The sequence below is a fragment of the Rhea americana genome, unplaced genomic scaffold (genome assembly GCF_003343005.1).
Source record: "Rhea americana isolate MKP2758 unplaced genomic scaffold, rheAme1 scaffold_31, whole genome shotgun sequence".
Lineage (NCBI taxonomy): Eukaryota > Metazoa > Chordata > Aves > Rheiformes > Rheidae > Rhea > Rhea americana.
In genome coordinates this window covers 1,991,395-2,007,143 of record NW_028186435.1, presented here as the reverse complement: position 1 = coordinate 2,007,143, position 15,749 = coordinate 1,991,395, and the positions used below count along the sequence as shown (strand labels likewise).

The 15,749-nt window shown below is 41.4% G+C and overlaps 1 protein-coding gene across 1 annotated transcript in view; it reads left to right on the top strand.

Annotated features, from left to right (window-relative positions):
- The first annotated feature begins 302 nt into the window (after window positions 1-302).
- PARD6G (par-6 family cell polarity regulator gamma) overlaps window positions 303-15,749 on the top strand; it is a 57,232-nt gene continuing 41,785 nt past the window's right edge. Inside the window, exons 1-2 of the mRNA XM_085310092.1 lie at window positions 303-311; window positions 631-853. Coding sequence (XP_085166218.1) covers window positions 303-311; window positions 631-853 — 232 coding nt within the window. The remainder of the gene's footprint in view (window positions 312-630; window positions 854-15,749) is intronic.

The following is a 15,749-nucleotide window of genomic DNA, read 5'->3' as shown; positions in this document are numbered from 1 at the left end:
TTCTGACTTTTTTAAATTCATGAAGTTTTTTAAGAAAACATTTTTAATTGTCTTCAGCCAAACTGAACCGTTTCTTATAGCCATTTACAGGTCCATAAAACTTCAAAAATGAAAACTTATGGAGTGTCAGAAAAACTTCTTACTTACTTCATACTACTTTAAATGTCTTATGGTTGGAATCCCAGTGGCACTGATGGGAAATGTGTACAGTATTTTTTTATAAGGTTGTTTGAATAGTTGAGTAACTTCTTTCGAAAGCAGTCCAGTGAACACTCCTACTTTAGGCAAAAATAGTTCTCGGGATGCCAGGGGTGATAAGGAATGATGGAGCTTCAAATTTAAATCCTACAAATACAGTTACCCTCTAAACGATTTAAAGAAACTTTTATTTAAAAAATACATTTTCTTTTAAGGTAGAACGTTTGGRCGTATCTATTATCAGTCAGAGTGGTATCTTGACAGCAACAGTTTTATTCTATTAAAAGGAACTTGAAGGACGTTTGTATGCTTGAAAGTACTGATACGTGATTATATTTGTCATAGGAAGAGAGGTAACACCACATTCAAATGCCAGCCTGGACTGTTGGAATATGGTTTGAAATCAGATGCCCTATTTGTTTTCTCTTGCAGTTTGGGGCAGAGTTCAGACGGTTCTCCCTGGATCGCTACAAGCCAGGGAAATTTGAAGACTTCTATAAACTAATCCTTCACATTCATCACATAGCCAACCTGGAGGTTATGATTGGATATGCTGATGTGCATGGAGACCTTCTTCCTATTAATAATGATGACAACTTCTTCAAGGCTGTTTCAAGTGCTCACCCACTGCTCAGAGTTTTTATACAAAGACAAGGTAAGATGCAATTTTCATGTCAGTGCCTCAAAGGGTGCAGGGGCAGGCTGAAGAGTGGATCTGTGGCCCTTTTGAGATGCATTTAAAGGTCAAGACAATGTAAGAGGGTCCTAGGAGCCTTCCCACCCTTCTCTCAGGGTTACAAACTTATTTCAGGCACTTTGTTACAACATGCAGGAATGGCTTCAGGTAAGTGGAGGGACTGCACTGTTGCCTGTAAGGTGTTAAATGGATAGCCTATTGAGTGTCACCATGAGCCCCTTTCCCTAGGGGGACATACTTTATCTTGCTGGTTTGTGTCATCATCTGAGCATGCCACCTGCACTACTCTGCTTGTTTGAGGGAGCTATGGGGAGGGAGAGGATTCTAGTGTTGTGCTACTACTTCATATTTAGAAATCTTATCTATTCGCCKGTCCTGAGAATCAGTGTTGCACACATGATCCATGCCTGAACAGTGTATAAATGCATACAGATACCTAATTGGAGGAAAGTGAAGTTCTGCCACAAATGCGGTCTTGTTTGAGTATGTTGTTCTGGCAGATAAACAAATCATGGTTCTCCCCCTTGTCCATACTTTAAGGGGTATTCACTTTTCCCTCTTTGAATCATTAAGCAAGTGCTGGGCAGAATTGACCAAATGTCAAGGTGATATCAGGTTTAAGTGTCTGTATGTTGCTCTCATCAAGCTTTTATTGCAGATATCTGAAAATATATCCTATCTTCTTTCTAAAGAATGTGTTTGACAATTGCCTCGGACAAAGGTTGCTTTTTATAGYAAAGTGCTATAAAAGTGCTCCCCCAGAGAGCTCCTTAAATCCCAGGGGAACCTAATGCTGTGTTAACACTGCCTCCACAGTTTTTTTCAACGCTATAGTGATTTATAGCACAGGACTTGGCGTTAAAATCTTGTCATAGCAGACTTGGAAATGAGACTTGATTTGTGACGTTAAGCAGTCATATGGTTTTTCTGGGCTGGATTCTCTGCTGTGTGGCTTTTAGTATTGACAAGGATTTACCAAGAGGCTTCAGCCTACCCACTGGTATGAGGTGGTATAGTGTATGATTTAGTGTCATCAGATACAGCCAGGGCTGTGCATCCCTCCCTAGTTAGAGCATATTGTCTGCCTTCCTTTTGTGGATGGGAATAATACTCAAGGAGGCAGTGGATAAAAGGATCTAGAGCAGTTCCCTTTTTTTAATTAGTCTATCAGATGAATGGGAAAGTCTATGAGAGAGGGCTTGAATTGCTAGCTCTCCTTGTGCAGAGAATGCAAAGCTGGATGACAAATTCAATTATGTCTTCTTCATGCAGCATGTTTRGGCTTGTGAATGTTCATTTTTGGGTCAGGTCATGTGAAATCCCTTGTATGACTTTGTTGGGCCTGTGTCAGTTCAAGTTTATTCATGTGTCTTCTGCACAAGATCAGCCCTGTTCAAAATGTGGCTGTCTTTGCTCTGCTTCGGTAGACTGCTGAGAGCATAGAGTATCTCTGAGCTCTGCATCAGGATGAGGGATGTTACCGTATGCCACTGAACTGCTTTTTGCAAGAGCAGGCAAATGGGAGAATTTGTCAGCTACATGTGAAAAAAAATACTCCAACCTGTGATCTTAACAGGTGAGTGTAGTATTTTCCTTTTTAAAACATTTTCTTTTGCCTGATGCTTAGTGGAAAAAAATTGTACTGACAAGGCAGGAAGCTAATCCAAGAGGAAAAATGGGCCCATGCCTCCTTACCTGTGACACAACCTGAAAGTTTTCCCAGCATATGTTCACCTGTGCTCCTTCTAAATCTGAAATGAACAGTAAATTTTGGGCTGCTCATTGGATGAATGGCAACCTTGTTATTAAGGGATTTCTGGGGCTTGTGTGTGTGGATGCTTCAAAAATCATCGGGTCTGTATTTTTTTTCTGGGAGAAAGTCTTAAGAATCACAGAATCACGGAATGTTTGAGGTTGGAAGGGACCTCTGGAGATCATCTAGTCCAACCCTCTTGCTCAAGCAGGATCACCTCCAGGCAAGTTTTGAGCATTTCCAGAGAAGAAGACTACACAACCTCTCTGGGCAACCTATTCCAGTGCTTTGTCGCTTTCACAGTAAAAAGTTTCTCCTTATATTCAGGCAGAACTTCCTGTGGTTCAGGTGTGCCCAYTGCATCATGTCCTGTTGCTTGGCACTGCTGAAAAGAGTCCAGCCCCATCCTCTTGACATCCTCCCTTAAGATATTTGTAAACACTGATAAGATGCCACCTCAGTCTTCTCTTYCCCAGGCTGAAGAGGCCCAGCTCTTGCAGCCGTTCCTCATAGGTGAGATGCTCCAACCCTCTGATCATCTTCATAGCCCTATGTTGGACTCTCTCCAGTAGCTCCATGTCTCTCTTGTACTGGGGAGCCCAGAACTGGACACAGTACTCCAGATGTGGCCTCACCAGGGCTGAGTAGAGGGCAAGGATCACCTCCCTCTACCTGCTGGCAACACTCTTCCTAATGCACCCCAGGAKACCATTGGCCTTCTTGGCCACAGGGGCGCATTGCTGGCTCACGGTCAATTTGTCATCCAGCAGCACTCCCAGGTCCTTCTCTGCAGAGCTGCCTTCCAGCAGGTCAATCCCCAGCATGTACTGTGATAATGAGGTTATTTCTCCTTAAGGTTTCTCTCTGCCCAACTCTCCAGCCTGTCCAGGTCTCTCTGAATGGCAGCTCAGCCTTCCGGTGTATCARCCACTCCTCCAAGTTTGATGTCATCAGACTTGCTGAGGAGGCACTCCGTCGTCTCATCCAGGTCACTGATGAATCAGTTGAACAAGACTGGGGCCAGTCTTGACTCTTGGGGTATACTACTAGCTACAGGCCTCCAACTAGACTGTGCACCACTGATGACAACCCTCTGAGCGCTGCCTTTCAACCAGTTCTCAATTCACCTCACTTCTCATCTAACCCACGCTTCCTGAGCTTACTTATAAGGATGTTCTGGGAGACAGTGTCAAAAGCCTTGCTGAGGTCAAGGTAGACAACATGCACTGTTCTCCCCTCATCTACCCAGCCAGTCATTCCAACACAGAAGGCTMTCAGATTGGTTAAGCAGGATTTCCCCTTAGTGAATCCATTCTGACTACTCCGGATCATCTTCTTTTCCTCTACATGCTTAGAGATGACTTCCAGCATGAGCTGTTCCAGGAATGGAGGTGAGGCTGACTGGCCTGTGGTTTCCTGGGTCATCCTSCTCGCCCGTTTTAAAGACTGGAGTGACAGTGGCTTTCTTCCAGTCCTCAGGCACCTCTCCAGTTCTCTGTGACCTTTCAAAGATGATGGAGAGTGGCAATAACATCTGCCAGCACCCTCAGTACTCGTGGGTGCATCTCATCAGGGGTCCATGGAATTGTGGGCATCAGGTTTGTCTAAATGATTTCTAACCCAATCCTCCTCAACCAAAGGAAAGTATTCCTTTCTCCAGACTTTCTCTCTTGTCTCTAGGCTCTGAGATGCCTGAGGCATGCCCTTAGCAGTAAACATTAAAGCAAAGAAGGCGTTCAGTAACTCTGCCTTCTGTGTATCTTTCGTCACCAGGGCCCCCAACCCATTCAGTAAAAGGCCCACRTTTTCCCCAGTCGTCGTCTTGCTACCAATGTATTTGAAGAAGCCCTTGACATCCCTTGCCAGATTTAATCTCAAAATGGGCCTTAGCCTTCCTTGTCACATTCCTGCATACTCTGAGAGTATTCCTATATTACTCCCAAGTGACCTGTCCCTTTTTCCACATTCTATGTACTTTCTTCTTCTGTTTGAGTTTTGCCAGGAGCTCCTTGCTCATCCATGCAGGTCTTCTGCCCCCTTCGCTTGACTTCTTACTCATAGGATGCACTGCTCTTGAGCTTGGAGGAAGTAATGCTTGAATATTAACCAGCTCTCTTGGACCCCCTCCCCTTCATTCTAGGGCTAAACCCATGGGATTTCTCCAAGTCAGTCCTTGAAGAGGCCAAAGCTTGCTCTCCTGAAGTCCAGGGTTGTGGTCCTGCTTACTGCCCTGCTTCCTTCTTGCAGGATCCTGAACTCTACCATCTCACGATCACTGTAGCCAAGGCTGCCTCCARCCTTCACATCTCCAACCAGTCCTTCTTTGTTTGTTAGCGCAAGGTCCAGCAGCACACCTCTCTTCACTGACTGCTCTACCATCTGTGTCAAAATTATCATCAGTGCTCTGCAGGAGCCTCCTGGACTCTTTGTGCTTAGCTGTGTTGTCCTTCCAGCTGATATCAGGGTGGTTGAAGACCCCATGAGAACTGGGACCTGTGATTGTGAGGCTTCTTCCAGCTGTCTGTAGAAGGCTTCAATTTCTTCCTGATCAGGTGGCTTGTAGTAAACATGCACAAGAGTGTCACCCATGTTAGCCTGCCCTTTATTCTTTACCCATAAGAAATTGTTCCATTCAGCAGTAATAGGCATGCCTGAAATTTTATCCGTTTCTTCCTTGGTCTGTCATACCTCTACTATTTTGCTTTCTCCTGACTGAGGTGACAGACGAACAATAATCCTTTTGCTGGAGACCTGCACTAGAGAGCAAGGTTACCAGCTCCTTCTCAGAGTACAGGAAACCATTATGCCATTCAAAGGAATGTGGCATGTTAACAGTATTTCAGATCGTATCCTAAACTCTGACTTCAGACATGGGAAAATAGTGACAGGGATAGTAGAAAAATACGAAGTCAGTCCTCTCCTGTGAGTTCAAAGGAGACTGCAGAGCATAGGGTCTCTAGCTTGTTAGGCCRTGGATCACTGCTCTTCATAGGAGAAGTCCTGGGAGATGCTGCCAAAACTTGTTATAGGTATATAGATTTTGGAGGCTTTGGGGAAAACAGCCGGAAGTATGCAGACTTTTGAAAGGACTGAATATTTGATGTTTGATCTTTCTCTAGCAGAGTGAGCTGTTAATTGTGTGATTTGTAGTCTTACCCATTCTCACAGCTTATACCTGGGTTATATTCCTTTTCTTGTCAAGTGGATTATAATCGTGTTAAAACAGTTTAATTATTTGTGTGATCGRAGTGACAAAATAGGTGACTTATTTTTTGCACAATAATCAAGGAGCAATGTTTGCTTGTCTGATTTTTTTTTGTTTAGTTTTTTATCTGAAGCTAGTCTTCCACTATTTTAATTCAAAAGCTCATCTCTCGCTTGTCTCTAGAGGCTAAGTGTATGCATGCTGTTTGGACTCTTAGATACCAGGTTGGTGCCCAGGTATGGGACTAGCAGTTCTATTCCACTCCTTTTCCTTTTTTTTTTTTTTTTTTTTTTTCCCTGTGTTCAAGTGTCCTGAGCCCTATGTTTTTCAGAATCACAGTAGCTCTTCCCTCCCCAGATAGGGAGGATCTTGAGGGGTCCAGGATTTGAGGGTCCATCTCCTGATTTGAGCAATACTGTACTCTGTGCACTTGAGCACTAGTGCATTCTGGCAGTTGGCTGTCAGTTGACTTAAGGTTCCCTACACCATTCTTCTTGCAGCTTCCTTTAAAGCRTGATGATAGCATGTCTGCAGGTTAGAGCTGACTAATTTCAGCTATGACAAATTTTTGTCAAGACCTGCATGAAGGAAGAGCTTATCGGATGACAGTGTGTGATTGAAACTGCAGCATTTGAGACACTTGGTCTTTGAATACTGCAAAAATGTTTAAATGGAAGCTATGAATTCAAATAGAAACGAAGAATAAAAACCTGAAAGGCGTCGGTATTATGTACTGAGAATGCATTATGTTTTTTTTCCTTGTACCATTAAATGGAATGGSATATTATTATCAAATCTTGCTTTTAGTGTCTATCTCCCAGAAGCAGAATATGAGATCAAGCTGCTTTTTGTTAGAGGCTGTTAAGTGAAATGAAATAGATAGCAGAAGTGTAACGACTCCATCATTGTGTACATGCTTGAAACCGCTCCTTGAACTTTGCCAGAGGAACTTAGGGRTTTATGTGAAGATCTACCAGATAACCTATGTAATAGAGAGGAAATCTTGAAAGATCTGTTATCCACTGTGGTGCATTTGACCTAGTAAGTTTAGAAACTCTGATTGGAAGTATTGCAGAATGAACTTGCTGATCACCCTGCAAGTATTCCATGCAGCATTTATTCCAAACCTAAAAGGTGGATGCAGGACCGAGATGTTGAAGAACAGCAAATACAGTGAATGGAGTGTTTTTGGTCTAATTCTGAATGTGCACACTGATATAAATCCAGACTAATAATTTTAACTCTGAGAGAAGCAATGGGTACTGTGCTGATGACTTGCCCTTCCCTTCCTACTACTCTTCAGGGTTTGTAGAACATGCACAGACAGTAACAGAAGATCTGCTGCAGCAAAGCAGATGCAGAGAGGTGATGCATAGCCTGTTGATATTCATCTTGACACCAGCCTGAAGTCAAGGAACTCTTCATCTGGAGAGATGTATCCTAATCGCAGTYTGAGGTTTTGAAACTCTGCTTGCTTTGCCTGAGTCTTAGCAAGCGTTCTTTTCCCTATAAATCCTTAGTGTTCATGAAAATGTATCCCTTTCAACAGAACAATTCCCAAGGAAGGCCTGAAGGAGTTGGGCTTTGGAGAAAGAACAAACCTGTTTAAATCCTCAGGCAGTCTTGACAAGTCAGGTAGAGTGTCTATAGGGGCTGAAATTGTGCATGTGCGCAGCTGCTGTTCCTATGAATCAGCAGATGTGTTACTACTGCTCTTAAACAACTTCCATAAAAAACAACAGTAAATCAATGAATGTGGGGATCCTGATGTAGCCTAAAGCAGATCAAATTCACAATCTTTCCATCAATAAAATTGATTTTAAAGCTTTCTAAAGGTTCAACTTGTTGTTATAAAAAGTGGCAGATGTTGTTTCTGAGAATGGTGGATGCTGGATCTGTATTTCGATGTATGTTGTCAAATATCGGTCATCTTACAGAAATGTAAAAGGAAAATTTAAGAAACTGAAGAGCTTTCTAACAGAACAAACAACCCGTGTTTTGTTCAAACAGAACAAAAACCCAAACCTAACCCTTCAAACAACCCCTAAAATGCTCTATAAAGCTAACAGGAATGGGACCTTTTCATAATAATKTAGTAAATGCCCTAAATGAGTTGTGGCAGTTGATTGAGGTGGCCTGAAACTGAAATATGAATGCAGAAACCTGCTTAGGTAACTAGGCTGATATTTTTCCTTATTACTAATGTCTTCTAGTTCCATTGTAGTCTTGCACTTCACAAGTTTTGGAAAACTGATAATATTTTTTTAAAGAAGTACCATCTTCAGAAACTCACTAAGTTCTGTTCTTTTGTAGTGATATTTTTTGATAGTTTATTACTGTAGCAGTAAACCAGTAAATTGAATGGTAATYTTTACTTTTCTCCTTGAGTGGTTAGCTGCTGTCCACCATTAGCTCTCACTTAGAGCTTGATCCAAAATCAACAGGGGAAAAAATGAGCATTTACTCAATTGACTTTTGAATCTGGTCTTCAGTTTGGCTTGGTTTAATTTGCTGGTTGGAAAATGGTCTTTTCCTCAAGAGTATATAGTGACTGTGTTTAAACTGCTGTACCACRCAACGGCAAGTCTTTTCTGTGCTCAAAAGCAGTTTGTAACTCTGCAATTTATTTACCTGGCAAAGTTGTTCTGTTCTGCTCAAAGTACCAACACCTGTACTTAGCTTTTTTGTTTTATAAAATCCTAGCAATCACACTGAGAATTTTAAGGTAAAAATGTGTCAATGGGAATCATGCCCAGGTCTGACTGAAAAACTGATTGTGATTGTTTTATTGTCTTTCATRTTCTAAGCAGATAATCCCCAGGAATGATGGTTGGCTGTCTGACCATGTGTTAAACAGGTAAACTTACTTTGAGGCAGCAACTAAAATTAAACCTCTTTCTACCTATTGCAAATCTTTAACTATCGGCTCAGCCTTCCAGAAAGGGTACAGCTGGAAAAGAGGTGAAATCTTTCATGTCCTCTTCTTGGTTCTTCCACAGCCTTCCTGTTTCCTTTAGAACGCTAGCATTGACTTTGCAATCTGAAAAGATTACCCTTCCAAACAAGAGGAATGGGATTACTCCTCCTGGTGTTTGGCATCTGGTGTATTARGTAATAAAGCAGGTAGCAGCAGATGTTGAGGAGAGCACTTCTGAACTACTTCAGATCTTGTTGTTGAGCTGTGCAAATTTTCAAAATGGCCTCTACAGCTTGGGGGTGGGGGGGAGATGAATGATGTTAAGGGTGAGGAGAAGGTGACTTGATGTCTTCTGTTTATGGGCTCCTGTGCTCTGGCTCTGACAGTGGTGTGACCTGGTTGCTGAGCAATCTGAGCCAACTCTAGCAGAAAGCTAGTTGCTTTACTGAGAAGTTATCAAGGGATGGGCCAGACCACAGCAGATTTAAACTGACATACACYACCATGAAGCCCCTGTTTCCTGGGAGGAAGCACTTGTCTGCTCATAGCCTTGGAAATGTGCAAGCCCACTGCTTTTATTAAAAAGCAGGCAGAGCACCTTGTCTTAGCTTTGACAAGATTAGGGGATGGTTGTAAACTTTGTGTTAATAAATCAGGAATTGCTACTAGGCTTAAAATAAATCCTTTCATGATTTTCATCAGAAACATCTTTGTATATTGAGCTGGAGGAGTCTTTGAATGATTCTTGARCCAAGTAATCTTTGTCCCACTCAAGTCTTTTGATATCTGAAGATAAATAAAAGGCAACTATTTGTTCCAGTGAAGTCTGGCAACAAATTAATGTTACTTCTCTTCTCTACCTTTAGTGTGCAAATGATGAGAGTGAGTAATCGTTGTGTTTAATCTACTGTATTACTCATCTTTTAAAAAAAACAATTGTTTTCTCTTGCTTGTCAGCCATAATCTCAAAATAGCCTTGGATTTTGTTTTTGGCATGGTAAGTAATACCTCTGGTGCCTTGGTAGTGCTRACACAGTGCTGCTTCTCTCCCTCTCCTTAAACTCCACTTTTAGAGCATGAGGATGTTTGAATTTTTTTTTTTCACCACCAGTTGCTTTAATTGCAACCAGAATAGCAGGTAAGCAAGAATGTTAAGTGACAGGAGGGGAAAGTGTTTGGAAATAGGGCAGTACATAAATTGGGTTTCAAGAATAAGTCTGTAATTTGTATTACTTCACTAAAGTTGCCACTGTGAGATTGGTGAATATTAGTAGCTATACCATACATTGTGCATGGAACAAAAGCCTTGCACAAACACTGCTGCTCTGGCATTGGTGGAAGATACTTGAGGCATTTGTGTCAAAGCAACATGGGATTTGTTTTCAGTTTTAATGTATCATGAGCAATAGTAAAAATTACACTTTAAAGTATACTTGATGCTACTTTACAAAAAGTAACGGTTGATGCTGGGACCACAAGTTCAGCTGAAGTTAGACTAAAGGAACTAGTTTACAGTAGGAATTCATGCAGCCATTCAAGAGCCTCTAACTCAACTCTGTGCTTTGCTTTAACTGTTAACCCACATGAGAACCAATAAATAGCCAWTCTTTTCTTTCACTCCAAACTCCTTTTTGTCATCTTACTGTCACAGTATCAACCTGCAACTGCATTAAAAAAAACAACAACAAAAAAAAAACTCCCCAATCATGTCTGCTTAAAGATAGTCTTAAGTAAAATTATCYCTTATCTTCTTCCTTACTTTGACCCTTTTTATTTAAGGTAGGAAATTGCTTCARCAGTTTCATATGGCTTGACCATATGAAAACAGGTGAGGAAGACCTGTCAAATGATCCATTTCCCTTAAGGTCTCTATGAGGGAATTTTCCACTATTTATCTTTCTTTACCTTAGTAGTCAAAACAAGAGATTCTGTTTCCTGCTCATGGCTCAGGYTTTTTTTCCTGTTCTGCCTAGTTGTCATTTCCGTTCTGTAAATGATGGAAACAAGTACAATGTGCAGATAATAATGAAATGCACTTGACAGTCTCTTCTTTGACATGTGTTCCAGATTTTACCTGAAGAGACCTTGTAAGCTCAAAGTAGCTCTCATGTAGTGAGGGAGGACAGCACAGTACAGATGCATATATTAGCTTAATATTCAGGCCTTCAGAAACAGGCTTTCTTATAAATTTCTTAAGTTCTTTAAAGGTCTTATGGCAGCTTAGTGGCTGCACTCTTGCACTGATAGCAATTGTGCAGTGATGTTCTGTTGGGTATTGGTGGTAGGCACTGAAAATAGCAGTTTTCATATGGGATGCTCTTTAAGCTTTTATTTATTTATTTATTTATTTATGATTTAAAGCTCCTCTTCTGTCTTTGACCTGCCTGTGTTATTGGAATTTCCAAATTTAAATAAAAGTGCTCTCTCTTAATGCTGCGTGAGAACCCGGGATATTTTTTTCAATATTAGAAGAGAAAACAACTTGGGAGAAGTTGAATGARCTCTTTCTTGAACTTGCCCCTAATGATGATCTACTTTAAACTTATTTTTTCCTCTGTGCTATGTTTAGAGTAATGAAGAATCCTTTGGGAATATTAAGGAAACTATTAACCTAGAAAACTTCAGTGGTGTTCTTGCTTTTCAGTCCTCTGCCGTATCCTGACATTAAGTAACCTCTAGAAACTTCATACTGAGCAACTTTGACACCATTCGTTTCCTCCTTCCTTCTCCCTCCTCCGTTTTCCTATATCTTTTCTAGCTCACTTTTCCTTTTTGTTGCTTTTTCTTTCTTTCAGCTCTCTGCTTTATAGTCCTCATCTTTGCTTTTTGAACTGTTCTTCACCGAGCTTTACATTTGTTGGCTGAAAGCAAGCAGGTGCTGGTGTCTATTTTGTTCCAAATATTAGAATACAGCTTGGGGAATGTTAATATTGATAGAGTTGGAGAGGTGGATGATGGCTGTGGAAATGTCAGTTAGTGAAGAAAGACTGCCTGTTGCAGTAGATTTTGAACTAACTCATTTCCTCCTCTGCATACTTTTTTGGGATAGAAATAGTGGAGAAGTCGAGATTTTAAAAATAAACATAAAATTTTGAAAGAGGGCGCTTCTTCAAGTTGAATTAGCAAATAAATAAGAAATCACATAGTGCATGTTCACTGTGAAAGTTTGAGAGCTGGAATACAGCTGAAATAGTGGAAGGYGCTGGGCACTGCGAACTTGCTGACAGTCCAACCTCAGCCAGCTGCAGGCTGTGTGAGCGCATTTATTCCTCTTTGGCCACTTCAGGCAAATGACTATTTCTTTCGAGGTAGGTGTCAGATGATGATTTGGAAAGGCCTGAAGCTGTTTTGCTCATCCCTGAATACCAACAAGGTGCGATAAAATGGGATGTCTCCTTTCTTTTTCATTCTGCAAGAAATTTGGTATTTTTAATATGTATCCAGCAGATGAAGTAGTTTTATTTACAAAATAATTTGTTGCTTTTGTGCACTTCTTAAATTCTAGTTTTTAAATACATGGCATGAGGAAATGGGAGGGAAAAAAATATTGTGTTAACCAGAAAACAGTAACCTTTCAGAAAGAATTTTCTCCTAACCTACAAGCATCTGAATTAATGAATGTCTTATAGTAAGTCCTGCAGGTAAGTCTGAGGTAGTGTATCCTTTTGGCTATCAAAAAGAAAAAATGATGGATTTCCATAAGCTTACAGACTTTCAAGCTGCATAAATGCTAATGTGTCTTGTCCTTCTGAAAAGGCAGAATTATTTCTACAACACATTAGAARTACAGTACAGGATTAAATGTTTAAATTACAGCTTTAAAATTTTCTCTTTCAGAACAATTCTTAGCKGAGATAAAGAATATCAGTAAGAGGAGTAACTATATCTACTGTGTCTACRTTACTCCTCTGTCACTTAAAAGAGCACTGAAAACTTGTGTAATATACTCTTTTCTGCTTTTAAAACACATCTGCCCTAGTATTAGAAAGAGGAGAGAATAACATACAAGGGGCCATCTTAGCAATCATGCATCAAGCACTTATACAGTCTATCTCTTCAAACCTAAATCATCTAAAACTGTAGATCAAACCAACCTAAAAGGTCATCTATACTCCTAATGCAAAAAGGCAGATTGTCTCCAGTGTTATATTGAACTTGAATCTTGCAATGCAATGGTTGAAAAGTCACTTCTTCATCTGTTAGATTGCTTCATGGAAGAGTTACTTTGCCATGTAGGTAGCCACATTATGTCTCCTCTTATCACCTTGTTGGACATGAAAGGTCATGTCTTGTGGGTTCCTCTTACAGATAAGTGAGGGAGGCACTGCTTATGGGTTGCTAGTGAACTTCACRTTTGCAAGGAGGTCTGAAAATATTTATTCTAGTCACAGTTGTCACTGTATCTGCCTAATGCCTCTTCTAATGTAAACAGAACAAGCCCAGAGGTGCATCAAATTCTTTTTAGTTGATTTCAGTAATTTTGTGGCTGGTGTTTGTGACTTCTTCAAGGTGTCTGTCATTGCACTGGGCCATCATAATRAAAAACAGGAAACGCTTTTTTGCCTAACTACAGTTTTTTGGTCAATTCTTTTGCCTTTAGCTTGTGAATACAAAGGTGCTGATGACAGTATTGCAGAATTTCCCCTTCCCTGTTTGTTTTGGCTCCTGAACTTCAGAACAAAGAGGGCGTCAAAGATTGTGTCACAGTGTTACCTGGCACCTCCTGTTATAGCATAAAGTTTGGGGCCTTAAAATTTCKTTCACTAAGAGAGAAATTGAATAGCTGTCCTCAAGTGGTCCTGAGGACTCCCAGTCTGCTCCTAGGAAAGTGGACTTTTGTAATGTTTAGCTTTAAGCAGGATTGTTTTCCCCCTTCCCTAATCTTTTTGGCTACCCTCCTCTGGTTATAGAGATCTCTTACTGGCATGCTCCACCTGGAATGGAAGTTGAAGCAATACTGAGTGTCCTGCTCAAGTACTGTGTCTTCACAGTATACTAGAGGCATTTGGTGAACTGGCTCTCATGACACATAGTCTGACTTCTTCACAGCTCTCAAAGGATTTTGCTTTACTCTTGCAGTAGGAGTRAGGAAAACTCATTTTGTTTTGGGGTAAATTAAATGCTTCTACTTTCTTATGTCCTTTCTAATGTACTTTGCAGTGTGGGAGAATGYCCTAAATTGGAGCCTTGCTATGTAGCATGGCAAAGGAAAAAGGAAAGAAGRAAAGAGCGGCTTATCTCTTTCAGCATCCCATAAACCCTGAAAYTTTTTGAAAGATGATGTGTTATGCAGTTGTATTTGGATGAAAAAATGAATTTTTTAGCACTGGGGGAGGGTAGAAAGCTTTCTGACAATTTGTCAGCTTGGAGAGAGAACTTTCTCTTTCTTACTACTGTGAAAGCACACTTGCCAATCACCTTATGGGGTCTGTCTTGGCGGCCCCCATTGCTTTATGTTAATCTCTACTGTGCAAGTGCAATAAAGCACTCTGAGGTGGGGGGGGGTGTTTAAGCTCAACTCAGGCGTGCCATGCAGAGGCAGCAGAGAAGAGGAGCATGGAGGGGAGCTGCTGACTTGATAGCCATTGCAACTTAACAGATGCTGCCATGGGCCAAGTGATTTGGCCGTACCTCAAAACTGATCTCACCTCTCTGAAACATCCCCCAAAGCAGCTGGCTACAGGATGCAGCTCATGAATTGCAGAGCACAAGGAACAGCTTGCCTCAACAAACTTGTGTTCCTCTGCTCAGATGGCTCTCAGCCAGTGTACGTGTCACCTGCATCAGCTCTGGGAAATGCATGGTGTTGGTGAGTGAGAAGAGGGAATGTGAGTGAGAAAAGGGATGTTGCTGGAGGAATGCACAAAGCYCCATCTTGCAGTAGATTTCCAGCAATAATGAACCTCAAACAATGTGGAGAGGTGGTATTTGAGCATCCCTGCAACTAGCTGATAAGTCCTACCTTTGAAAGCCTGGAGTAAGGCCAGTAATATTTCCTGTCCTTTCTATTTTGCTTTTTTTATTTTTATTTTTTTTCTTTATCAGTGTTGTGCCTCAGTTGGTTCATTTGGTAGATGACTGTGTTCCACACCCTTCTTCTCACCAGTTGTGTCCCAAGTTTGCAGGRCCATGTTGCATCATGAGGAAGAAGTGGAGCTGCAGAGCATGGTATGAGTGCCTTTCTACCCTGATGAGTGTCACATGGCATGCGGGTAGCATGCTCTGCAGTCTCGTCTATCTGGTTTATGGGTGTGTGCGCTTATCAGGAGAATCAGAGTCAAGCTCCATCTGTCTTCAGAAATTTTATTACCTATGTCTCAGCTTTTCCTTTAGTTCCATGTGTCTGTTCCAGGAAAGCTGAAAGAGAATTGTGAAGAAGATACTTTTATATGTGCATTAGTAGCAACTATATGAGAAGACATTCTTTTGCTGCTAGTACAAACCTTGTTAGTTTGCTTGATTGCTAGTGCTTGCTAAATGTACTGCACTCTCTGGTGACTSTCTTGCAGCTGATACAGATGGAGCAATTGAAGCAAACCAGGTCTCTCCATCTTAAATTAGCACTGCAAGTGGTRCCTATGTTGGCAACATCAGTTGCTAGACAGCTGCCTATATGCAGAAAGAGCAGTTTTGTACTGAGGAAGTGGCATCCCTGCTGAGAAGGGATTGCAGCGGCAAGGCAGAGGAATAAAAACTGCTGCTGGCAGTTGTTGTGGCGGTGTGCTGACCTGTATGTCTCAGGGCTTATACAGACAGCTTGCTACGGTCTCGCATCTGTAAGGTTTCCCAAGCCCCTGGTGTGGCCTTGCTCTCCTTGTGTGTGGGGCCGTGTCAGGCCTTGCAGACTGGCATGGCTTAAGGAGCAGAGCTTGTTCCTGCTCTTGCCATGTGGGTGTCAAGTCTCTTGCTGAGACATAGTACCTGACTAAGCATATCTGCAGTTCCTGGGAAAATGTAGTAGCTTAAGTTATTAGCTTTG